General features: G+C 42.1%; 1 protein-coding gene across 1 annotated transcript in view; it reads right to left on the bottom strand.

The window, feature by feature from the left end:
• Positions 1-115: 115 nt before the first annotated feature.
• tmem108 (transmembrane protein 108) overlaps positions 116-25,418 on the bottom strand; it is a 36,958-nt gene continuing 11,655 nt past the window's right edge. Inside the window, exons 2-5 of the mRNA XM_026362631.1 lie at positions 14,691-14,774; positions 4,404-5,669; positions 2,786-2,937; positions 116-1,156 (exon numbers count right to left, since the gene is read on the bottom strand). Of these exons, the coding sequence (XP_026218416.1) occupies positions 1,040-1,156; positions 2,786-2,937; positions 4,404-5,669; positions 14,691-14,730 (1,575 nt within the window). The 5' untranslated portion in view covers positions 14,731-14,774 and the 3' untranslated portion in view covers positions 116-1,039. The remainder of the gene's footprint in view (positions 1,157-2,785; positions 2,938-4,403; positions 5,670-14,690; positions 14,775-25,418) is intronic.

The raw sequence follows: 25,418 nt of genomic DNA, 5'->3' as shown, positions 1-25,418 counted from the left end.
CATTTATCAGGGGTAGCTAGCACTGATTTTAAATTGACCTCATTATATGATGCTTTCTCTGATGTACCTTCTCTACCACCAGCAAATGTTTATCTTTAGTAAAAGTTTTAACCTACTGCCATACTTTTCCAGGACTTATTTTACGCTCTTTTCTGCCCTTGCACATTATTTCAAATTTACTGCTTTTCCTTTACTCAATTTATTATTAAAGCATTCTTTGGGCTTTCTAGGAAATTTCTAGAAAACAAAATGCTGCTTATTTGAAATTTTACACACTACTGGAGATGTCAAAAAAGCTACTTTAAATCAGGAACAGTCATGTCATCAGAATGTCAGTAATATATAAGGGCTTGTCCCTGATGTGCGATTCTTGCTCTGAGCAAATGTGTGATTAATCATGCAAGTGTTTGAGACTTGCTCTTAGAGGTTACTCTTGCACTTTGCTGCAAAGAGAGTTGCATGATAAATTTGTCTGCTGACTCCTATTTTACTTGACACCGAAAATGCCTTTTTGGATCTCACATGTATTTCCTAGAGGTTTGATAAATACAGACCCTGATTTCTCATACAGATCTCTGTTTCCCCCCCAAAGTATATAGGTGCTATATTCAAGTTCAACAGGCTATAAGAATTTTGGAATTGAGATTAAAGGAAAAATAAAATTACAAAGAACAGCTTTAAATGTTTTCATAGCATGTTTCTCTCTCTAAAGCAGATTTCATGTGGCAAGAGTCACAGTGCACTCACTATATCAAGCCACTGTAATGAAACAAAACCACATACTCTGTATTTTATAAAGACAATAAAAACCTTTTATCACAATTAAGCATTTTGTAGAAAATGTACATCAGAAAAATATGCAAGTGCATCCTCATAGTAAATAGTGTTGTTTACATCATTCTCCTTTCAGATTTCTCTTTGTCTTTTATAATACAGTATAAAGTCAAAGTCTCTGATTATTTACCACATATATAAAATAGACAACAACAGCAGAGAGAGGAGAAGAGGAGAATCCAGCAGTGCCTCTCTCTTTCTGTCTCTAGATGGCAGAAGCTTTGTCTCTGTTGATGAAAAGGGTCTCCTGGCAGAAAGGGTTAACCAGGACCACACTGCTGCCGCTGTAGTCTCCATTAGGGGGTAGACAGGTGTCATGCTCCTGCAAATGCACGTGCGCACACATAAAAAAAAAATTGTCAGTGCAGGTGCCTAACTTACACAGCAGCTGTGAGTCGTGATTGAGGTTTTAGAGCTCATGGTTAGGGCAAGCACTGCGATCTGGTGTAGTCTAAGTCACTTTACAGGAAATGAGCGGAGTCAGACAAGTTCATGTGGAAGGGGACGGGATAAAATATGGGTTTAGAGCACCCCCCAGCATTTAGGAGATGGTGAACAAAGATATGTGACAAAGCTAGATGAACATAAATACAAAGGGAGCCGGGGGGAAGATGTAAAAGCTTCACAAGTCGAGAGACAAAAGGAAGGGATGACTCGGGGGACAGATGGTGAGTCAGCAGTAATGAGGCAGTGCTGGGGAAGGGAGGTGTGAAAAACAAAATCATTTGTTTTGCAGCAGGAAGGAGCCCATTTTATCAGCAAGTTCCATTCGAACACATTCAGACATCTAGGTTTCAAGAAAATATTGTTATTATCATTTCTCCCTGAGCACTGTCATTTACCTATTGTACCAGGGAAGCTACAGGTCTACTGCTCTACAGAGACAGGTCAAGCAGAGGAAAAAACAACACCTGGGTGTCACCAGGAGCATCCTATACAGGATCCAACCTCAGCTTCCATCTCCTGTCTCCACCACAGATGGCAAAGGAATGCAAAATTGTGCAATAAAAGAAAAAGGGACATGCAGTGAGATGGTCACTGGACATAAGATGACAAAAACATGCAAGCTGAACAACGCTAAATTAAAATGACATGGGAAAGAACAGGAGGCAGACGGCAAATTTAATTCTCACTGAAGCATTTTCCTGTTATTTTCTGTAATTTTCAGCAGATGGCGCTGTAATGCACCAAAAAATCTCAGATCTTGCACAAGAAATACAATTAGAGTTTCATCAGCAGCACTTTTTAGCTGATTTGTCCTATGAACATTTGTTGTTGCTGTTGCTTCTGTCTTGAGAAAGAAAATAAGTGGTAACTAAGTACATTTACTAAAGTACTGCACTTAAGTTAAATTTTGAGGTACTCACACTTTAATTTAGAGGGTAATATTGTAATTTTACTCTACATTTATATCTTTTCTAATGAAGCGTTTGGACACAACACCTTCCTCTGGGATGACTAAGTTATTTTTCAGATGCAGATTCTCAATTTTCCTCAGCACTGCATGTTAGTTTGTACTAAAACACTTGCAGGAGATCATGATGACTTAACACATACACTTATAATGTTAATCACACTAATAATGTCTGTTTGTACTTCCTTTACAAAGTGCATGTATGCATATCAAAGGTATACCGCTATTCTCTGAATTTTAATTCAAGACAATGTTATGTGTGAAAAGCTAAGGAACAGTACTCAAACAGATTCCCTGCAGGAAAATTCTCCTTTTGCTTGTTCAGAATAGCATCCATCTAAATTGTAGGAAAACAGTGTCATGCTCAAGTGCACTTCAGCAGGCCTCGAGGCTTGCTGACAGTGGAGATTCGACATGGATCCTCTTGTTGTTTCCATACTCATTAAAACCATTCTGCTGACTGATACTGAAACATCAACTGAATGTCCCAACACATGAGTGTGCAGTGCTGTACGCTAACGTGCCAGTAGTTTGTACCTCGCTCTCCAGAGTGTGTATCTCTCTGGGCAGCTCCACGGCGTGCCTGCTGAAGTAATCCATGGTGATGGCATTGTTCCAGTAGCTGAGGTTGTTCTCCTGACTTGACGACTTCTTCTTCCTCCTCATACAGCACACAGTCAATAGCACAGCTACATCAGGCGGAGGCAGGAAAGGAAAATGAGAGTTAGTACAGTCGCTGGAAGAGACACTGCTTCAAATAGCCTGTGAATGCGCCCACACTTGCTGCTAAGGTAGAGGCTGTCATGTTTCAGGACAACATGCCACTGGTAGAATAAATTGGGCTTGAAAGAAGAAGGTCCACTCTAAAATACGGTAACAAATTGGTACTAGTGATGTGCCTCAGAATAATTTTGTAGTAATGTCAGTCCCTCAGAAACAAACAGTAAGGAGGAATAATAACAATATTATGAAGGAAGTTGAAGAAATACTTCTTTCTCCATGTCTAGCAGACTAAAATGCAAAGGTTTTGCCTATGGTGCAACTCTTACTGCAGGAATATACAGCAAATCAGCGTGGAGCAGAAAATAAAATGAAGTAAAGATCTGATCTGCGTCAATAGAAACACAAAATGAATCTATAAATAATCCACATTATACTGTTTATCCAGATACATGATTTATGTTATATTTAATACACAGAAAACTAAGTGAACTCTTTAAAGTTTTTGTATAAATGTCTTAATCTATGATTTAATCTTTATTTAAACTTCAAACCTTCTACTTTAGAGTCAGAAGTCTAACAGCATGTGGCAAATCTGTAATATTTAATGTAATACTGAGAAATAATCAGAAAGTTTGAAGATTCAGAAACGCAGGCAGTTGTGACATCTACAATGATGAAGAAGAAGAAACATTTTTTAACCTACTTTAAGGTCAGCAATCAAGTTGCAGTTGATTTTGTGCAATATCACTGCACTATACACAAGGTCACATCCTTGAGTTTTATCCACTGAAGCACATGTTCAGATGATAATCAATTTAATCTATTCAGGTAAATCACATTGCAGTCACTGTTTGCCATGGTTGTGCCTCGAGTTTCCAGTTTCAGTCTCTGGGCAAAGAGACTTTCAGTGTCAAATCATGGCCACACTGAAGGTATTGTATCTAATGGGGCAGTGCACGGCACAAACTGGATCAGTTTTATTCAAAGCAAGATCAGGTAGACGAAATGTGACTGAAACTTCAGATGGTCGACAATATGCACAACATTCTATCTGCTTAGGGATAGAAAACCAAACAAAGAGGTCACGTGGAATTAGTAGTGAAACTAATATATTCATCAGTCCACAAACTGACTCAAATGGCAACAGTTTTGTACCGTGGCTGTCCTCTTTGTAAGCGAGCCTCCAGCTACTGTAACATAAATAAGATATTGCTTAAATCACCGATAAGAATGCCAAGTTGTGATTTTACACACAGTGTGTTGGACTACTTCTTGCAGTAGACAGAGCTAGTCTAGCTGCTAAACTAAGCTTGTGCTGGCTGAGCCTTGATGCTTGATGCAAATAAGTTTGTTAAAATGCTGAATTAGTATTTAAATAGCACTTTTGCATTCAGTAATTTAATCTTTTTCAAGCTGCTCTGATATTACTTACAGCATGAAGACACAGGCACGCTGATGGCCAACACGATCCACACAAAGTCCATCCTGCTCAAACAGATGGATATGCGGGATGGCGGGGAGTCGACAGTGGGGCCTGAAGTGTTTCCGTGTGTCCAGGGGTCTTGTGTTGTGGCAGGAACCTGGCGGTTCAGGAAGTTTCCTGAGCCCGCAGGTTCTGAGCTGTTCTGAGTTGCCTCTGAGCTGTTCCCCTGAGCAGACGTCTTCATAAGAGAGGTGCCGTTAGAGAGCAGCCCTTGAACTCCTGTTACATTCCCCAACAACTCTCCCAGAGTTGGGCTGTCTGTGCTGTTGCTTTGACCAACCTGACCATAACCCTCCTCAGTGGTTGAAGTGTTGTTGTTTGGGACGACTGCGGTGACTGTAGGTTGTGTTTTGAGGCTCTGCTCTTGGGACACAGTGGACGTTGTATTTGGGCCTGGAGAAACAGAACTAGCCTTTGGCTCTGTCACCGGCTCGTCTGCTGCACGCGCCTCCCTCAGGGTGCTGCTGTGGTGTGCAGCCACCTCTGGAACACCCTGAGCATGCTCCCTGAGTTTGAGGCCAAGAGCAGGGTCACCATCTCTTGATGAAAACGATAGCGAGGAGGGCTGCAGATCTGGAACACTCTGGCTGGGGTCACTGGGATCCTCCAGACTCAACTTTTGAGGCTCCACATGGTGTACAGTGAGTTTATCTCCTCTGTCTGATCCAGAGCTGGATATGAGAGCCCGGGGGTTTGGAGCCCCTCTGAAAGTAGATTCCTCATCTATATTTGGGACTGCTGTGGTGGGAAATTTAGGACTGCTGCTGGCCTGGTTAGTGCTCATAGTAGCTGGATTATAGGCTTGAGGTACCCTGACCGATTTGTGTATGTGACCTTGGTTTACAACATCAGAGTTTGCCTCCAAGGGCTGCTTCATCTGGCTTTCAGTGCTCACAGTGTTTAGCGTGACAACATTTGTGTCAAGGATGGGAGGAACTTCCAGAGCCATGCTGGAAGTTTGGGTGGTGTGAAGCCAGGCTGAAGAGCGGAGGGCGACAGTAGGCAGGATGAAGTTTGAGGGCTGGATGTTTCCTTTGGATGACCGCTCCCCACTGCTTGAGCCTTCCTGATGCCAGTCCAGGTGAGGAGGTTTGGGGGGAAGTAGGGGGTTGCTGTGGGCAGTTGCCATGGAGACAGAGTCCTGGGACGTCTGGCTGAGGAACAGCTTCTGTGCCGACACCAGTCCTACTGGCATTGCTAGGAATGCTAGAACACCTGCACAACAAAAGAGACAACAGTACATAGCTTCATAAATTACTGGACCATTTCTATGTAACATTGTATTTTAAGCATTCCTCTCTGCCTATATTATTTCTCACAAGGATCCTGCGTTGCAAAGCTAGATGACATTGCAGCACGGCAGCTGAAATTGACTGCTCAGGTGTTTAGAGAAGGCATGTAGCCTTGTCTCGCATTCATTAAGTTCCTCAGCCTTTAATCAACAGAGCTGCAGTGTTTGTCACTCACCTCGTTTAACTAGATTGCTTTATTAACTGCATTATTCACTAGTTCCACAGTGTGTAACCATGCATGTATAAGGTGGCAGCTGGGATTAGGAGGATGTGTCTGTGTTTTAATGCTGAAAACAGTTTTGTTCCTGTGCAGAAATGCTTCAGTGAGCTCACTTTGCGCTGAAGTAATAGAATAACAAGAAATTATTTGATTTTCTTTCCTTAATAACACTATGTTAAAAGTCTTGTCTTAAATTTATTTTAAATAGTATGAGTACAAATAGATTCACTTCTAATGCAGTCTCATGCAATGATGACAATTTTCTGTATTTAAAAATAAGCTGTCTCTTGTTAGTGAGATCCAGTGCTGCCAAGAACATGTCAACAATCTCAAAAACATTTCTGAGTCAAAATGCTGCTGTCACTTGGTTTCAGACTCAATAAGACAAAATTGACTTGTATTTTACAGTGAAAACAGCAGATGGATTCATGAGAGTCTTAGTGTCAAAATAGCCTACTTCACTTGCTGAAACCATCTCTGAGAGCCTCCGAGATTCCCTTTTCTTGAGCTCAATCCAATAAGAAGGCTCTGCAGTGACAAGTCATTAGCACGTGTCTGTGGAAAATATTTGGTCTTATTATGTGTATCCAGACAGCTAGAAAGTCATACAGGGAAGAAGATGCAAGAGCTTGTAAATACCTAGTCTTCTACTTCCTCTCATTCCCTTTATGACATTGTTAAACACACACATTAGCAGAGCCCCCACTGGGCAATGTCTATGCATTTAGCTGGGAACATAACATAATCTAAACTGCTATCTGAATTATGTTATATAGCTCGTTTTTGCCATCGGTCATGTTTCTGTGCTACTTCAACATACATTAGGCTTCTATTTGTATTTGATATAAAATTTATTTTGCTAACATGTTTTCCCAACAATTCTTATGACAAAACCAAAACCAAGAATGCATTACTTCACAAACCTGTCTGTGCCACTGAGCCCTGAGGTTATTCATTCTTACTGGAGAAGTAAATCTTTGGGATTTGGGGTTCATGAAATAACATGTTGGCTTTTGTTGTACTTACCACACGCTACTAGAATAAATTCTAAAAGAATAATTATACGGATATTTGCAGAGTTGGTTATTAAAGACTGGTTGGTCAGATGAAAAAACACAAAAACAGCCAGTTCAGAGCCTGAATAAACTTCCACAGTCTTGTGGATGCACACACACACAACGTGGAAGACGCAAAGCTAAAAATCTGCAGAGGTTGACACGTGCACGGCCTCTGCATTAGAGAGTTTCTAGAGATTTTAGTGATCAACACGCTGTTGTTTTCATTAAACTCCTCCAGAAACAAGGGTTACAGGAAAGACACCGGCTAAACTCACGCTACCGAGGTGTGGTGGCCATCGTTTAACTATTATGCTCCCACAGTAACTATGGAAACCAAGTTACTATTTTCAAGAGGGGCAGAGGAGGAGGAGGAGGCAGAAGAAGAAGTAAGAAGAGAAAAGTGAACACAGAAAAATGTCACAAAAAGGTTAAAAATGACTTTTTAAAAACAGCCCAAGAAACACTGCACAAACTCTGCTACAAAAAGTAAAATCAAATGTGTTTGCCATAGAGAGCTTTTCCATCTTCCTTTCCCTTTTGTTCAGGAGGGATTTAAAATACACCACAGGAGAACCCAAAGCACTGACTATTGAAATTCAGCCTCTGAATCATTAATCATATTCCTCTGTACTCAATCACACAGACTACCAGCATAGAGAGTCTGGGCACAGTCTTCCATTAACCAAGCCTGACATGTCTCTAATCCATGGATCCCACGCCAGACCCATAACTAAGGAGATAACACACACGGCCATCCTTGATTTATGAATGCTTGTTTTTCGTGAAATGATCCTTCAGGCAGGAAACACAGACAACATCAGAGACAGTTAAAGAGTTGGAGCTACTGTCGATCACCAATAATGCAAATAGTGGTCACATTGGGACATGCAGCATCTTTTCTTGTTGCGCACCAGAACAAAAAATAAACCAAAATAAACCTGATTAATAAATGAATAATAAAACAAATGCATTAATGCAACACATTAAACAATAACTTTTCAGATAGGAGAGGTATCGCACTTATCTCTGTGTGATGTGGAGCCTCGCAGGTGCAAGCAAGGTAGAGAAATAATTATGTTTTTCAGAGCTAAAAAAAAGTAGATAAAGGAGATAATGGAGGCCAATTACGACTGATGATGTGGTCTGGCTTGAGTCATACCTTCAATCAGTAGCTGGACCTGGCTGTCACGTCCTGGCAACCCAATACTCTGCTGCTACTGAATTAAACATAACTCCCAGACTCTCTTCACAAACACAGAAATGGGTAAATTAAATGCTCTGGCACACAAATGAAGAGAAGAAGGACATTCTTCTGATTTGTCCAGATCATCGGATACTTGTAATAAAATATACAGTTTCATCTTCATCTGTGACTAGCATAAAGATGAATATTTATTTGGGACTTTGCAGTTTGGTCAAATGACATAATTAAAGATGTCATCTAAAATGTAGAAGGGAGAATCTGCTTTTTAAGTTTGCTTGTGCTCAGAAATCTGAATGGTCATATATTCATTAGCACTTAATACGCACAATATTATAGACTGTAGATAAGATTTGTAATCTGACACTGTGTGGTTAATCAGTTTAGAGTTTACACTCCTTGTTTGACTTCAGCTGGAATTAGATTATCAGGGGTCACAATAACAAGCCACTACATGTGTGTTTCCTAGTGCCCTATCAGTGAGCATGCAGGGGATAGAGAATACATATCTGAGAGCTTATGAGGACAGCTAAGTTAGCTCAGACTGCAGCCATTAACATTTAGCAATATGATGAGAGCCTTGGATGGTGCATAGTAGCTGGTCCTATTGTGCTGTACTCAACATGCCAGCATAAACTCTCCCTGTGATAAGAATTTATTATCCTGTGGTAGGAATGACAGATCATCTCTCTTCATTGAAGTTCATCTTTGAATAAATCTAGTTTGCTGGTCGTACTCCCCAATACAAAACTGATGGAGACGGTGGGACTTTGCTTAGCAAGCAGTGCGATGAATGAAAAAGATGCTACTGCATGGAACTATATCTTCTCATTTCATTGTTACCACAAGACTACAGTAAAGTAGTGTAATATAGATGGTTTTATGTCTATGTCCATGTGCAAAGTGCAGCTTTCAACTCATTTTGCCTGTCGGGGACTCTAAACTCATTTCTCACTCACTGTAGCGCGGACTCCCTCAGTGCTACTGGTGATAAATACCATTTCCTACTGGAACTCGATGTGTAAAGTCCAAACGTACACAGTAACAAAATGTGTCTCACACATGTTTACCAGTAATTTCACAGTATTTTCACCACAATTTTTGCTTAGCATGCACAAAAACCATTAGGCTACCAGGTAGCTCCTTTTTATCATTAATTTGATTAAATTCCACCATAATCAGCTTTTATAAAGCTCCAAGCAAAGTTTGCCAGCGAGCCATTGTATATTAATATAAGCTAGAATGTAAAATTATTTTCACCAATGTACAGCAAGTGAGTGTCTTTACCTTATTGGGCATTTTTAATAAGACAAAAATGATAATGGGGGCATGGTCAGCAGCAACAGCGTCTTCATTTTTAACTAAATCCACCCCCTGCTGTGCGTCCTCCATTAGTGTAAACTGAAACCCATCTGTTTTGATCTATACAGCATTTGCTATGTTTTTGTGTGCAGGGATTATATGTGTATATGTGTTTTTCCACAATTTGATGGAGTGAGATGCAGGATGAACCCACACAGAGAGCCCGGCTCTGTGACACGCAGCTGAGACGCAGGCACAGGGAGTGAATTAACAGGAGAAATGACTGAAAAACCCAGAGATGTGAGCTGAGCTTCATGAACATCCATCACTAAGTTGAAGCGCTGGGAATTAATGAGAAAATTGGATGGGAAAGGGGAAGAATAGGGAGGTTGAACAGGGTGAGGAAATGTGCAAAGAAAGGCCAGACATGGAGTGCGGAGTAAGAGAGGGAGATGTGTGGGTGTTTCATCAGCGATAAGACAAAATCAAAAAGGTTGAATCAGACACATTAGACCAAGGACCAAAAAGGACATTCAAAGGAAAAATAAGGCACAGGAGAAATGAAAATGTAGGAGGCACTTTGTGTAACATTTGTCTTGCTTAGCAACACTGGTCTACTCAGCACGATTTCTTTCACCATCATGCCTGTTGGCTGTTCTTAGCCTGACATGAAATTTTCTCACAAGCACAAAAAAAACCACCCACAGACGCAGTCAGACCATTTTCAGTAGTGATGACAAGTGAGGAGGCAATTAAGAACACAGTGAATCTTTATCACAGTCACTTGGAGTAACACCGTTTCCATTGTGACATTGACGTGAAGGTCTTTCTCCTTGTTCTCCGCTTTGTGGGACTGAAGGGCGGCACACAGTTAACACTGTTATCGCTCTCACCAACCTGTTGCCCTCATTATCTATATCACCCAGCTGATCATCTCAGAACAGCAAATGCTAATATCTTGGAGACAAACAACCTCCAGGTAAAATGACTGTGATATTATGCAATTTCTTTGACTAATGGCGTCAACCTGTTTTCCATTAACTAAGCTCAGGGTGTTTGGAAGGAGGGAGGGGCAAATTATGCAGCAAACCTGCTCAATTAGGGCTCTTCTGAATTCATAGGAAGCCAGTGAGATTAGTCAAAGTCTCACATTGTTGCCATCAGGGACATCAATAAATCATATTGCAAAGCAGGATCCTGTGCACTGATCCAACGCAGGCTTTGTCCCACCAATAATTCACTATTAGACTCAATATCAGGGGACAGGAGCCAGAGTGTCTGTCACTGAATCTAAAGTTACACGCGTGTGATGGAAAACAGCACAACACTTACTACTGCTGATGAAATTCTGCGTCATATTTCTGACTCGGAGCTGCTCACAAGCTTCCACCACATTACAAACAAACAGCATCGTTAAGCCGTCATGAATCTTCCAGCCTAATCAATCACACTTGAGCACTTAGTGTGTGCTACGCAGGAGGGCTGGATATTTATCTGTTATTTTCCAGGAGGTCACCTCGTTCTCCATGTACAGTGACAAACTGCCTATGAAGCAAGTGCTGAAGCCAGGCTGGTTGCGCTGCATCATCAGTGGGCAGCTGGCAGCGTCACTATTGGAATTGGAGGCTCTACAGGAAGCCAAAAATAGAATCATTCATCAATAAGGCTTGTGACGGTTCGTCAGACTGTTCTTGTCAACTGTTACTGCTCTGTCGTCTCCCTGCTCAGGCAGCATGGCAGGGTATAAAAGAAGAATTGGATGCATAGTGGACAAAATGCATCTGGCCAAGGTCACTTGACTACATGAAGGAAACTGATCCACAATTATGACTAAATACCTAATAATAGCATAATAATGTCTTGTATGATATATCTGCCAAAGTGAAGGACTCAGCTAGTAACCTGCAAAAGTTTCATAATGTGTGTGACTGGACTGCAAACAGACTAAATATGTTTGAATCATAAATATACAGCTAAGCAGTGTGTCCGTTAATAACCAGGTTAAAAATGCACCTGAACAAGACACAGACCCTCTGTCTGATGCCAGTGTAAAAGAACTAAAGTGAATTACTGTATTCACTGTACTGTGCAGCTAGTTTGAACTATAACCAATACTTAAGGAAGTCCTCCTCACTGCTGATCACATTTAGCCTCATTTATGTTAATCACAACCACTCCGCAGCAGTGGACAAACCTCCACGGGATTCCCCCCAAATCCCTCAGGGGCAAGCGGAGAAGGCTTTATCAACAGTACTCATCAGAATACCAATGAACCTTTATCACATCATACAGACACACACACACCACGGCTCTGCTCCCTTAATACAAAATGAATCCACATCTCACTTGTGAGGATAAAGGCTGACAGGCCAAAATATAAAGTAATCATCAGCCTTAAACGGATGGTTTTGTAACAGGTAGTCGAAGTCTTTAATGTGAAGCTTTGACGCCGTGTCGGAGCGAGACGCAGAAACAGATCAGATCCATCAGTTTCAGGCACATAAAAACCTTTATCAGCAGCCTGGCGGAGAGCTGTCTAAATAACAGCTGCTAAGATTGGATCATCACGCCTGGACGAGCACTATCAGCCCAGACTGACCTCAGTGGACTCCTCCAACAATTACCACTACTGACAAGACTACTTCCTGTACCTGTATTAACACTACTACAGCCGTTACCATTAGTACAACTACCAATGCTAAAAAATAACTTCTACTGTAATATTGACTATCCCTCTGCCTCCTCCTCCTCCTCCCACTACTATTAGGCCTGTCTCTCTTCAACATGTTATTCACACGCACAGTCGTGCACCTGCGTGAAATGAATCACGAGGATAAATCTGTTAATCAATAAAATAACATACTGAGTGCAAAAACAGATACAGTACCTAAACTGAGCACTAACTCAGACGTGTCTTGATTAATTTATTTCATCAACTGAGGTAATGTTAAGGTTAATTTATACCTATTTGTTAATGTTCATTCATCTGCACTGTGCTTGATCGGACATTGAAGGGGTTCAGGGTTAATTCAGGAGTAGTGCCACAGTACCCACCACCCTGTCTTCTCACTGTTTTGCTACACAACAATTTGTATGTAATACGTTAAACTTCACTCCACTTCACACCAAAAGGAAACAACTGGCTTTCCTTCCTCTTCTTCCTCAAGAATAACAACTGTCTTTATTCACAATGCAAGTACGCATTGTGAATAAAGACAGTTGTTATTCTAGTTAAACAAATACGGAGACAGAGAGCACGTTGAACGTTCACCCTCGTGGAAAAAGGCACAGGGGCGTATTAAAAGAGAGTGTCATCTTCACAGTAGCACAAACAGACAAATTCCTCTGGTTTGCTCCTGGGTGTGGTCGTCTGCCACTGTGGGTACACTGTCTGTCTCGAGGGGGGAAGCAGAGAGATAGGACCTATCCGGTGGGCCGCTGGGACCATCCTGGACGAGGAATGGATGGGCGGAGAGAAGTGGGGGTGGCTCTACAGATGTGAGGGCCGAGATAAGAGGGAAAGCTTTCTTAACAGGATAATGGCTTCCTGTTAGAAATCTCCGCAAATTGTTTGTCGAGTTACAGCAGCTTTGAACAGAGACGTGTTTATCTCGGAGTCGGGCAGAGAGAGAGAGAAGGCTCAAAACAAGAACAGCTAAGAGTCCTTATGCTGTTTACTGGGATAATGAGTGAGCTACAGCGACCGACAGCGGCCGCAGATCTGAAAGGAAGGACAAATGTTAAACAGGAAGTTGTTTGGAATCTGGGGAGAACAGTGATTCGCAGGCCTGTAGTTACACAACTCCATTAACTGTCAATGTTTCCAGAGAAATGTGGCTTTGAAGAGATCACAGACTAGTACAACAATCATATAAGACATGATGGAGACAGAACGGGAGAGTACTCAGTCCTTATGTACTTGTTTACACTTCATATCGACCTGTCTTTCAAGTGATTTCTTTTTTAATTAAGGAGCTGGCTTCAAAATCCAACGTGCACCTTTACAGAGACAACATTTGAAAGCAAATATCTTTGTTGCCAGACTTTACTTTGAAGATGTCAGAAAAACTTTAATTGGCTATAAACAAACACTGAGGTTTCCCCCTTGATTCTGGTGTATTATGTCACCGCAACATGCTCACATAACTACAGAGCACTGACAGACTTGGAAATCCGAAAATGGAGAAGGCAGAAGAGCTAAAGCACCACAGATGGTGAGCAGACATAATAAATAAATAAAAAACAAAAAACAATGCCTGTTACAATACAGGAGCATCCATCTGAGTTTACTTCTATCTGCAGCATCTCTTCTCTTGCTGCAGCTTGAGGATGTTGAGGCACATCTGTCTCCTCAGGCTGGTCCAGAGAGAGAAATGAAATATATCTCTGTGGTGCGCCGAGGCAGAGATCAGAGCTACATCCCTCAGCTCTGTACACAATGAAAAGGACAGAGGTGTAACGTACCGGAGAAAACTCAGACGTGGATCTCCAAGAAGTGAACACATGAAGGCAAGAGGGAGCATTATGCTTCTAACTGATTGGATTCACCAGGACAAAAAATATGGCCTCAGAATAACCTCTATACAAAGACTTCCCCCTTTTTAGATTAAACTGCTGCAAAGTGACCTCGCTGCACCTCTGCTACAGCTTAAAGCACTTTGCTCACAGCAGCCCAGTCCAAGTTTATCACTTCTCAGGGACTGAGGCAGATTTGTCAGAAAGCGCCTTTGGCTCTGCTGCCCTGAGGTGGAGCTTGAGGTGCATACCAGATCATCAGCCTGGTTTAGTTAACTGTCCAGGAGCCTAGTGAGTCTCCATCTGTCCTCTATGCTCCATATTCATGTGACATCCTGCGTTTATAACCCGCCGCAGCTTTGTGCACTTATTCCCAGAGCCTTGATCCGGTCCTTTGAGTCCTCTAAAGAAGGATAGGATCTTAGTATCACAAGAACTAATGGGATTCTGTATGTACAGTATCTCATGTCTGCTGGGGCTCCCTGAAGCCATTCAACAAGATCTTCAGTAATAATGATTCATTTCTGAGCACAGAGACTACCAAGAGTAACAGTGCTTTCCCAGATCTTCCCTAGCTCCTGCCCGCACACCCCCCGACACCTTGCTGATGCCCTTATTTCCCTCTTCCTCCTCTTTGGGCCTACTCACTCAGCAGCTGGCAGCGCAGGATCTGCAGGCTTGTCTTCATGGTATCATGTGATCCGGCTCCTCCTCCACAGTGCTCATGGTTCTCTAGTAGACAGATAATAAAAAAAAAAAAAAAGACAGGTAAGATGAAACTCGTGTCAAAATTACATTGAAGTCACGGTCAAGTCAGTTTGATAAACTGTGATTATGTCTGGGCAGGTTTCAGTCGACACAGAGAAGAAGGCAGGGACTGCAAACAACCTTGGCAGTTTAATCTTTATAATGACAACAGAAACAAACCACAGTTATACATGTCTCAGTAGATAACATGAATTACAAATAACTAACATTTCATATTAGAAGACAGAGGAAGGACTGCAGTGGTGGTCAACCTCAGCTGCTCGGCTTCAAATCAGCAGTGGCATCCTGCAGGCAGTACTGGACAGTAAAACCAATTATGGAGCATTAAACATTGACCAGTAAGGCTTGTTCTGAGATAGCTGTCGCATACATGTCCACGAGACAAGTGCCCAGGGGTGCTCTTCAGGAGAATGACTCACCGATGGCCTTCTGTTAAATAACAGGGCACACACACATACACACATCTCTTCTTACCCATAGTGTGCCCCTGTGTGTGCGCATGTTTGTCTCCTTTTGTAGAAATGAGCCCACACCACTCACTCGCATAATCCACATAAAGAAGTGTATTCTAACGTGCACGCACTCAGCTAGGCAGCCTTCAGCCGACCTGCATGAATATTCTGTTGTGAGGGTGACACGTGAAATTGGATTTGTGCCCCCCCAGGATGTGGGGTCTGGTCGCAGGTGACGTATGTTTATGTGGGAGACGTGTGAGATGAGAGGGACAGACAACAAAACTGCTGGGTGCTGATCCTTTCATAAGGCTTTATATCTCATAAATGCAGTCGTGGTCTGAAGACGAGGCAACACACTACACCTGGGTCCTATTTATCTATATATAAGAATAAATACCTCTATAAAAAGACGTAATAAATTTTTTCTGTTTTTATTATTATGAAAGACACATGCTCTCTCTCTCTCTCCTGACGCTAAATCTGAATTTAGTGTGTTAGCCTCATCAAAAGCATCAAATAACATGCAGAGTATTTTACCAAAACGCTTCTCTATTTCCCCTCCTGGTTCCACTCTCCTATTACAACGCAGAAATAAGAAAGAAGAAATGGATAAAAACAATAATCCAGAACACGAAACGAAATAACGAGGCCTTTAGATGATTGTAGCAAGTGTTGAGAAAATGAAAACAAAGGCACTCGCTGCTCCTAACTCACAGTTTTGACTATAAAGGTGAGGGCTCAGTCGTAATATACTGCAGGTGCCTGCAAAGGGGAATGAGGCTTCAACAGTGGTAGCAGCAGAAATGAAGCATCAGCTGCAAACATCCTAAACACATACCTGCATCCGCTGAACTCTGTGCCTTGCATTTTTTTGTGTCACATTCTTGTCAGTAATGAGCTCAATGGCACGTTGTGAAGAGAGCAGCTGAGCCTCTCCATGGTGATTACACCTCATGAGTGGTGCTAGGCCAGCACAGGCTCGTAGACGGGGCACACAGGGTGAGGCCAGGGGAAGGTGTGTGTGTGGGGAGAAGAGATAGTGAGATAGTGACAGAGAGTGTTTCATTTATACTTGTCACCACAGAGCAGAGCAAGGCTTTTGCTGGAGAGGGTGGATGAGATGAATGGACAAAAGACAAAAGGCTGCTCAGGCCTCCTGCTGAGAAGCTGAATCCTGGTTTAGTTCTGTGTCCACATGCAAGTAACAGATAATACAGGATGACAGTCAGTGTCGCTGCACTGCCAAAACCTCTGACAGGACGAGGAGTTCACTGGAAACTGCTGAGAGTTTCTGCAATGTTAAACACTCTCCCACCACTTCCAAGATCAACTCCAGTATCTTGGACTTGTTCACCAGTGGGAAGCCAGTGAGGGATCATATCCTTGTTGCTGCACTAGAGACTCCTACAAGGAGTATGGAGTTTCTACATGGAAGCAGACTGTGGATGCTTTATGACGAGAAATAGCATAACACAGTTGTTCATATTAGATTTCATCTAGAAAATGACTTTGGTGACTAATTAAATATGTAAACACACATTTCTCATAAACTAACTTTCAACAGTTATGACAGAAAAATCCTTTCTCACCCTTTTTTTTGTTTCAGTGTGTGATAAGGCTCAAACCTTTTGGATCTATAACCCAAACCACATTTCCAGGATGGTATTTCCACTGTCTCACCTCTAACTAAAACAACAACAAGCTCTGACCAACGCAGCCCATTTAGTCTGAAGGTTAGAATTCATAGTTATGAAGTTTCCCCACTGGCAAGTGTGTGTCCGAGAGGCCAGATGAAGGTCCACACAGGTCAGATCTAATCCAACAATACTGTTAGCAGAGACAGGCACTCGAATTTCCAACATGGTGAAGAGATCAACAATCCTCCACTCCCCACTAGAATTACCAAAAACTCCAGCACTAACACACATGTTCACATATAAAAACGCAGACTTTGCTCGTAGCTGCTTAGCTTTCTACTGGAGAGGGAAAAAAGTTGCATGGCAACTGACATGCACGCAGACAGCAGCCATCACCATAGCAACTCTAATGGTACATTATATTAAAATTCATTCACAAGGACATTTTGGGGCTTTAACACAATTTAGAAAAAGAAAAAAAGAGGAGATTTGAAATCACAGACGTTTTCATTCACCAGTGGCAAAGTGAGAAATCCAGTAACAATCTGCCTGTGTCAGGGACTCAGGCTTCGTGTTTGTGGTCCTTCTGACAAGCCCTGGTCCCTGAAGGTCCCAGAATGCCGCCCTGAATAGTGTGTCTGGAGGGGACGCAAACTAGAGGCCAAAACCAAGGTCACCCAAGACGGCACAATGAAATAAGGCTGTCACTCCATCTCTCCGTGGCCACCAGCCGCAGGGATAACAATGCTTTTAATTTTGGACTTCCCTCTATTCTGCGGTTATGTATACGGGCTGTGGCAGAAGGTTGGCTGCTTGCCCACAATGGCTGCAGCTTTTCCATAACAAGAGGAGAGGAGGAGGGAAGACAGCAACAGCAGTGTTAACTACAGTGTTGAGCTCTCACACAGTCAACTGATAACCGGACCTCCAATCAAACCTCTTCTCCCTCCAGATCTGAGGCCACACACGGTTGGGTTATCTTTCTGTGATAAACTGTATTTGAATTGGAGTTTTCTACCATCTTGTGTATGAGGAAAAAGGAACAGAAGTGTGAAAGCAGCAGCTATGAAGTAATTTACAGACAGATCATGTGTAGAGATCAAGAAAACTGACGACTGAAGCTGCAACACCACACGTCTCTTTCAGCATGGCTCTATTTAATGAAAGTCACAGCTGGAAAAGTTGTTTTTCATCTTTTAGGATTTACATTAGGATCAGAGGCACTATGGAAATGCTGTGTGATAAAAAACACGGGTTACATCAGTGATTTTATTGCATCAGAGCCTAGAGTGGAAGTGAGCTCAGAGAGTTTAGCTCAATCTTAAGTTGGGAGAAAAAAAAAAACAACTTCCCTCAGCCCTGCCCTTCCACAGTGACCCATGGGACGTGTCCACACAGAAGGCCGTCCATTCCCCTTTAATGAAAATCAGAAAACAGTCCCCGATAGCGTTTTAGCTTGTGTCTTGCTCTGTCCATGTGTTTATGCCTTACTGCTGGGGGCGCTAACAACACATTGGTGTCCTTTCAAAGTGACCAGCCATGTAAGAATAGGGTGTACAGTGCACCAGGGAAGCTAATTACTGATTAAGAACAACTGTATTATGAAACCATTTATCGTCAGTGGGAGGGATTCAAGCACAAGACAGACTCTGGAGCTTTGATAACTTAATTGCTCAGCCAGGATCAGCACAGTTGACTGATTACCAGTATTAATTCAACGTAACAACAGTCCCAAATTAAATGCAAGCAACAAGAAGCACAAAGCAGGAATAGTTTGTCAGGTAGTTTTCTAACGCTCAGATCCCTGTGGACGGCCATGTTGCTGAGTCACTGTGTCAAAGTCAGTCGTGGCCCTGGATGGTAAACTGTGAAGACAGGTGGAGTAAACGTGGGTTATCAATCAGCACCATCGCTCTCCTCCGGGCCCTGCTGGCGGTGCAGCAACACACAAGTCATTAAAAGAACATTACGCTCAAAGCATGCCTTTTGTCTCTGACTGTCCTGGACAGACCTCACTTGGTTACATAATACTGAAAAATACTGTAGAACTGTGCATGTGCTGTGAATGAATCTGACAAATCCATCAACATGGAGTCATCTATAAATATTGTTTCTTTAATAGTATCCAAAAACCTTTAATGCTGATGGAACAAACTCAGATCTTCTAAATTCTTTTGTTCATCAAACACAAAGGTGCATATCTACAGCTTTAGGTCTATTAATACTGTGCTCCATCCCCTAAAGGTTTTCACTGGAGATCTGGGTCATTGTGTGAATCTCAAGCTGATCACAACTGTTGTTCTCCTAAAAGGAGCGAGATACGTGTTTTAAAACCATTATACAGTTATTTTTACATACAGGTATATTTAAACTGGGAAACACTAGTGGCTGGATAGTGTAGTAGTAAGACTACTGTCCTTCATGCAGGAGACTGGGGTTCAAATGCCTTCCTCCAGTAGGGATCCTTAGGCTAGACCCCTTACACCCTTCACCTGCCTTTGTACGTTGTATCTCACTTGTAAACCGCTTTGGATAAAAGCTTCTGCCAAATGACTGAATGTAAATGTAAATAAACTAATCAGAGCTTCGTAGGTGAAATTATAAACCAGGACGCCATATTCCTGTTCCACAGCAACAGAAAAATGGACGAGATTCATAAAGTCAAGTTAGACAAATGGCTACGGAAGTGGAAAAATGTTAACCACTTCTGCGTCGACTGAATTTCTGTCGGCACGATAGATATCTCAATTCCTCTGGAGTATGTGCCGAGGTCAAAACAACCTCTTCTGAACAGAAAGACTGAGCATAATGTCAGAGTAAATAATGAAGTGAAACAAAATGGCAATTCGGTCCTATTATCAGGATGGGCCTGGATTTTGATCAGACTGCAAATCCTGTTAAATGTGCACATACAGCAGAGCAGCTACAGCAAATCCCCTGGTAATAAACAGAATGCCTCCAGCTTTACGCTCATAGTCCAGTATCATGCTTGTACAGATTTTATGTGCTCAGTGAGCAAGCTGTCAGCTCATATCCATGTCTTGGCTATAGTCCCTGGGTTAACATATTGTATATGTCGGTACTGAGGGAGCAGGACAGTGAGCATTACAGATGATGCGCCTGTCAATACGCATTAATGTAGAAGACACAGCACAGCTCAGGAGCAGAAACCTACTTTTCTGTTAATCACAGTTATGGGAAATGTTTTGTTCTTCCTTGGTCTTCTGTCCTCGTTGTTACATTTGTCAAAACTCTGAATCTCCGATGCAGACTCGCGTCACATTAACAATGAAGAGACCTGCTGCAGCTCTCTCAGAATGAATGAATTTCTAACTCGTTCAGTGAAGAACTCCCACTCAAGAAGAGCAGAACACCTGCACTCTGGGGCGACTGAGGAGGAGTGGAACAGCATCACCGGCCTTTTCATTACTCAACACACACACACACGCACACACACACACACACACACACACACACACACACACACACACACACACACACACACACACACACAGCCACGACCAATGACTACAGCAATTCGTCAGAGAAATTGTGGCCTAAGACCCATGTGTGAGTGTGTGAAGAAATGTGGGACAAAAGGCAGTCAGCTTGGTTTTCTGTTGATTTGTACAGTGAAATCCATTTACAAGCAGAAAGTTTTACTCTCTGAGCTTCCTGTGCATTTCAAAGCAGGTTTAAATCGTCTGAAGCAGCCTCAAACCCTTTCGAGCCTATCAACTCATGCCACACTTCTTCATAAGCAAACTGTTGAGGCTTTGAGGTCTCAATTAGGTGCAAGTCAAGACTTTAATTAAATCCACGTCAGGATTCAAGTCTTTTTTGTGTGACTTTCAGACATTACTTTTTTTCAAGCTCTACCAAAGTCTAAGTGTGAAGTTGTGTCTTTAACAAGTTCAAATCTTGATCTTGAAGTCTAAACTCTTGAGTAGTCAAGTTTAATTCAAATCAAAAGTCAAGTTCTCACTTCTTTATACCTATGTCCAACTCCAGTCTCAAGACTGAAGTCTTTATAGAGTAAAATATAGAGTACTATATGCAATATTGTACACGTTAAGCCTTCAGCAAGTCCAAGCTGGGCACGTCCAAGTCAACTCCAGAGTGTTATGATGTAAATCAGACTAGATTTTAGCATTCAGGGAGTTTAGCGGAGATAACACTGACCCCTTCTGTGCTTTTTATACTGTAGAAGAAAGTGTCAGACTCACACTGGTCATTAAAACTGAAGGTAGACCAGAACGTCTGACACACTCAACAGGGGACTGAAGCAGCGGTGGTGGGGGTTTGACTACACTGTGTAACACACACCTAAGGTCAGGTTTGGAACAAAGTGAGAGAGGTAACAGAGCCCCAGTGAGGAACCTGTGACAGACTAGTTATATCACTGGAAAGCGGACACCGCAGGCTGAATATCAAACACTTGCAATGACTGAGGGAGGCGTGCTGCCTGTGGGTGGATTTGATAAGTGCTGAAGATCTGGCGGCCAGGAACAACTTTATTAGTTAACACCCATGGGGTCCTGTGGTCAAATAGTTGTTTAGTCTGACACATGATTGTGACATTACATGATGATGTTGGCAGACAGCAGATAATCGTCGCTAGAATAAAGAGTAGGAGCTTATTAATGTGCACCAAAGTTCAATAATCACCCACACTGAAATCCATTGTAGAAGATACAACACTGTCACTAACAAAAGCCGCGTGATGCGTTTTAAGAAAGCGAGTGGGCGATAAGTGAGACGAGGAGAACAGAAAAAGAAATGACAGGTTAAGAAAGTGTGCACAGAAAAAGGCAAATTACAGCGCTCCATCATGAAGCACCTCAATGTACCGAACATCACCTTCTTACACTGTTAGACGATGTCTAACATTGCATCCAATTTGAAGGATATCTCCTGGAAGACCTCCTCGGCGTGAGCTATTTGGCTTTTTTATTACCGACGGCGCACAGACGCACACAAACCTGACGACCTGTGATACCTGCAAATCCTCATCACAGGTTTACTCCTAAACTCCTGGGAGTTATTGATCCAGGCAGTAAAGGAGCAGACATTGGGATGCAGCTCACCCTCGCCACTGTCTGAGTCATAAATGCTCTCCTCTCTATCTCTGTCTGCCCGTCACTCTCTCCCTCTTTCTTCTTCCCCGTCCTTACATGACCCCTGACTGCGTGACTGACTGCCGCCGTGTGCGGCTCACTGATGATGAGGAGTAATGTGAAACTACAGCGTGTCACGTCCCGCTACGCTTGTCACAGCTGGTGAAACAATCAAAAAATAACGCCGCTGCAAAAAAAAGGTGAAAGGGGCTTAAGATGACAGTTAAATTCACCACGCTTACTGAATGCATAATGACACCTCCCGGAGTAATTCAGCGTTTGATTGGTCTGAACACAGTCCAGACACTGCAGACAAATTAGTTTATTAATGCATCCCAGCTCTAAAAAGGTCATGTTGGAACAAGTCTGAAGCATGTCCTCACTGGAAATAATAAGAGTACAGTGTTTTATTATCACCAACCCAAAAACATAACAGAGGGATCTGATTGATATTCACGAAACCTGATGTTAAAGAAGGATCCAAGTTAAACTGTATGAGGTTTTTTTTTGGTTCCTTGGTTCTGTGCTGTTGTTACATGTTTTTCTTTCCCTTCGTGATTCTGCATTAATAAAGTGAAACAAGGTGCTCTGTCCACATACTGTAGTGCTGTTTACTGGTTTGTTTGAACAAAACCAGCACAAGACAGGAGACAGAACAGGCCAAAAAGCCAGATGGATAATGGAAAAAAACTAATCTTTAACAAGGTTTCTGACCAGCAGCCTTAAGAATAAGCAAATTATTAGACTACTGAAATTAAAGCTAACCCTCCTTTTCCCTTTTATCTCTTTCAAATGTAAAACTCCCGCGGGAAACCATTTGATCAAAGCTTCATCTTTGGCTTCTGTCTCACAGCCAGACTGTTACATCTTACAGTATGGCTGGAAACGGTCATGCCAGCTGACAGATTGATATGTCAAGTCTGCCTCTCCTGCTCGTCCACATCGATTATCAGGCCAGCGCCGCTCAGTGAGCCCACAGTAATTGGTAACAAGCACATTATCCTCCACCAAACGGTCGTCAAATCTAAATTTACACCACGAAAATAGACCAAGAGAGCAAAGTATTTTGTAGATGAAGTATTTGACCTCATCGATCAAAGACTATATCACTGCTGGAGAGACTATTTTCAGAATTGATTTGGACATAACCAATCTGCTTTCGCGCTTGATTTAGGATGAAAAAAGTTAAGCCAACCCCTTTGCGTGCGTTTGGTGCTAACTTTCATTACTGTATGTTCTCCAGGCAGCCTGGGAATAACTAACTTTGCATAACTGCAGGTCTGTGTGACTCCCCGAAGCTAAAATTCGTCAGTAAAAGCAGCTGTAAAAGGATCTCCAAGAGCAGTTTTAACGCAGGCCTTGATGTTGTAGAAAAGCCCAGAGCTTTCTTATGCTCCATCTTCCCACTTCTTTAATGTCATGTCATGCTTTCATCCATATACTTTAAGTATGTTCCTTTTCCGATCTCTCATCTTTACTTCAGGCTTGGTCTTCAGGCTCCAAATCCCTTGAACCAAAGAGGCGATTTAAAGCTGCCCGAGTCGGAAATTGGATTTAAAGAGAAAAAGGTGTTAAATAATTTAAAGACTTCCAACCGCCAAGTACAGAACATCTCAACCTGTATAAGGATTTATTACAGCTATTTCCAAACTGTTTCTTTATCACTGGAGCCACTGTGCTACAGTATTTAAAGCTGCACTTATCACTGTTTTTATATTAACAATAGATTAAATTATTATATGTAATGTGAATGGGAACACTCACAGTAACAAACACACAGAGAATTATCAGCCAACTCAGTTATTGTCTTAAAGGTCATTGTTTAGATTTTTAGGCCCACAGCTTTACTCTTTGGTTCAGTCTCACCACACTAAGCAGCAGTAGTCCGACTTTACACGTTAGAAGAATCAGGACGTGGTTAGAAATAGACTGCAAGTGAATGTTGTTCACAGGTTAAGTGTGTTAATATGTAACCAGGCTCATTGTGACAGTTTTAAAATGTGACAAAAAGTCAATGTTTTTTTTCTGTTGCCTCCTACTGACCAAAACAAACTAATTAACACAATTTAATAATACACCTGACATGTTGATAGAGAGAAAACAGAGAGAAAAAGTGCACATAGCATGTGATTTGGACACAGTTTGAGATTTTAATATTTGCAGGAGCACAAAGAGTCATCCTTTAAATGTCATCTCACAAAAGAAAAAAGACAAGCGTTCATTACCAACAAAGAATGACTGACTTTAAAGCAAAAACTGTCAAAACATATGTTGTACTTCGTGCACTGGGAAGAACTGCAACTGATAAAGTTTTGGCACAACTACAGTAGACTGACAACAAAATTAGATGAAAATTTCAACGTCCTTTTCTAACACAACAGAAGGTCAGTTGGCCTCCTTTTGTACCCCTGTTGATCAGAGTGTCCCTAAAAAGATGGTTCGAAGCTGCTTTCAAAGCTTTTTCAGTCAGTTTGGCAGAAACGGAAAAAGAGTGAAAGTCATTTTTACTAAAACTGCAGCACATAAGAAAAAATACAATATACTGACAGTAGTTTGCACCAAATCTCATTAGGCTGAGTTAAAAAAATTATAATTTTCCTTATATATTAAATATTCGCTATTATTAACTGTACAAAATGTTGGTATGTTGCTGGAATAAGAGAAGAACTGAGATGCATAATGTCCAAAAACCTGCGAGTGCAAACCGTACTAGTCACAGAGGACAATCAGCAATAAAAAAGAGAATAAGAACATTAGGATGGTAAAAACAATCACTGAAATAAACTGAAATGTTCACAGACAAAAAGAAAAACCTCCATAAGACATCCCATCCAATCGCTCCTCAATGTTCAATCTGGTCTCTGCTGTGATTCGCGAGACAGATATTCAATAAAAGCAGACACGGCTCCAAAGATTTTAAATTGAGACATGAGACATGAGACAGGACAACAGCAGACAACAGCCAAATAGCATGACACAGCAGTAGCACTGCAACGCCACAGGTGCTGTCAGCCACTATCTATCCTTGAGCCTCCCAGTGGGCATCGTGGTTAACACAAGACCGCCCCGGCTGCACCTCATCCTCTTGTTCTGAGCAGAAACGCAAGATTGGATATAGAGAGTCAAAACTTCGGATGCAGTGAGAGCAGAAGCACGATTAGAGCACTGCAGCACAACTGCTGCTACATTCAATTCAGAAGGACCATTTATCAAAGAGCTTCTCACTAGAAGTCCCCTGTTCGATGCAGTTTCTGTTTCTGAGGGGAGGAGAGTTAGTGGTCTTGTCCTCAGAAGAAACTGTGACTCACACGTCGACGTAAACTGAAGTGCCCCCACATCCAGACGAGCTCTGATGAAGGGACGGATATTACGGGAGCTCACATGTGAAAGACGGACGCC

Source organism: Anabas testudineus, chromosome 2 (assembly GCF_900324465.2).
Source record: "Anabas testudineus chromosome 2, fAnaTes1.2, whole genome shotgun sequence".
Lineage (NCBI taxonomy): Eukaryota > Metazoa > Chordata > Actinopteri > Anabantiformes > Anabantidae > Anabas > Anabas testudineus.
The sequence above is the reverse complement of the archived record's forward strand: the minus strand, read 5'-3'. Positions and strand labels throughout refer to the sequence as shown.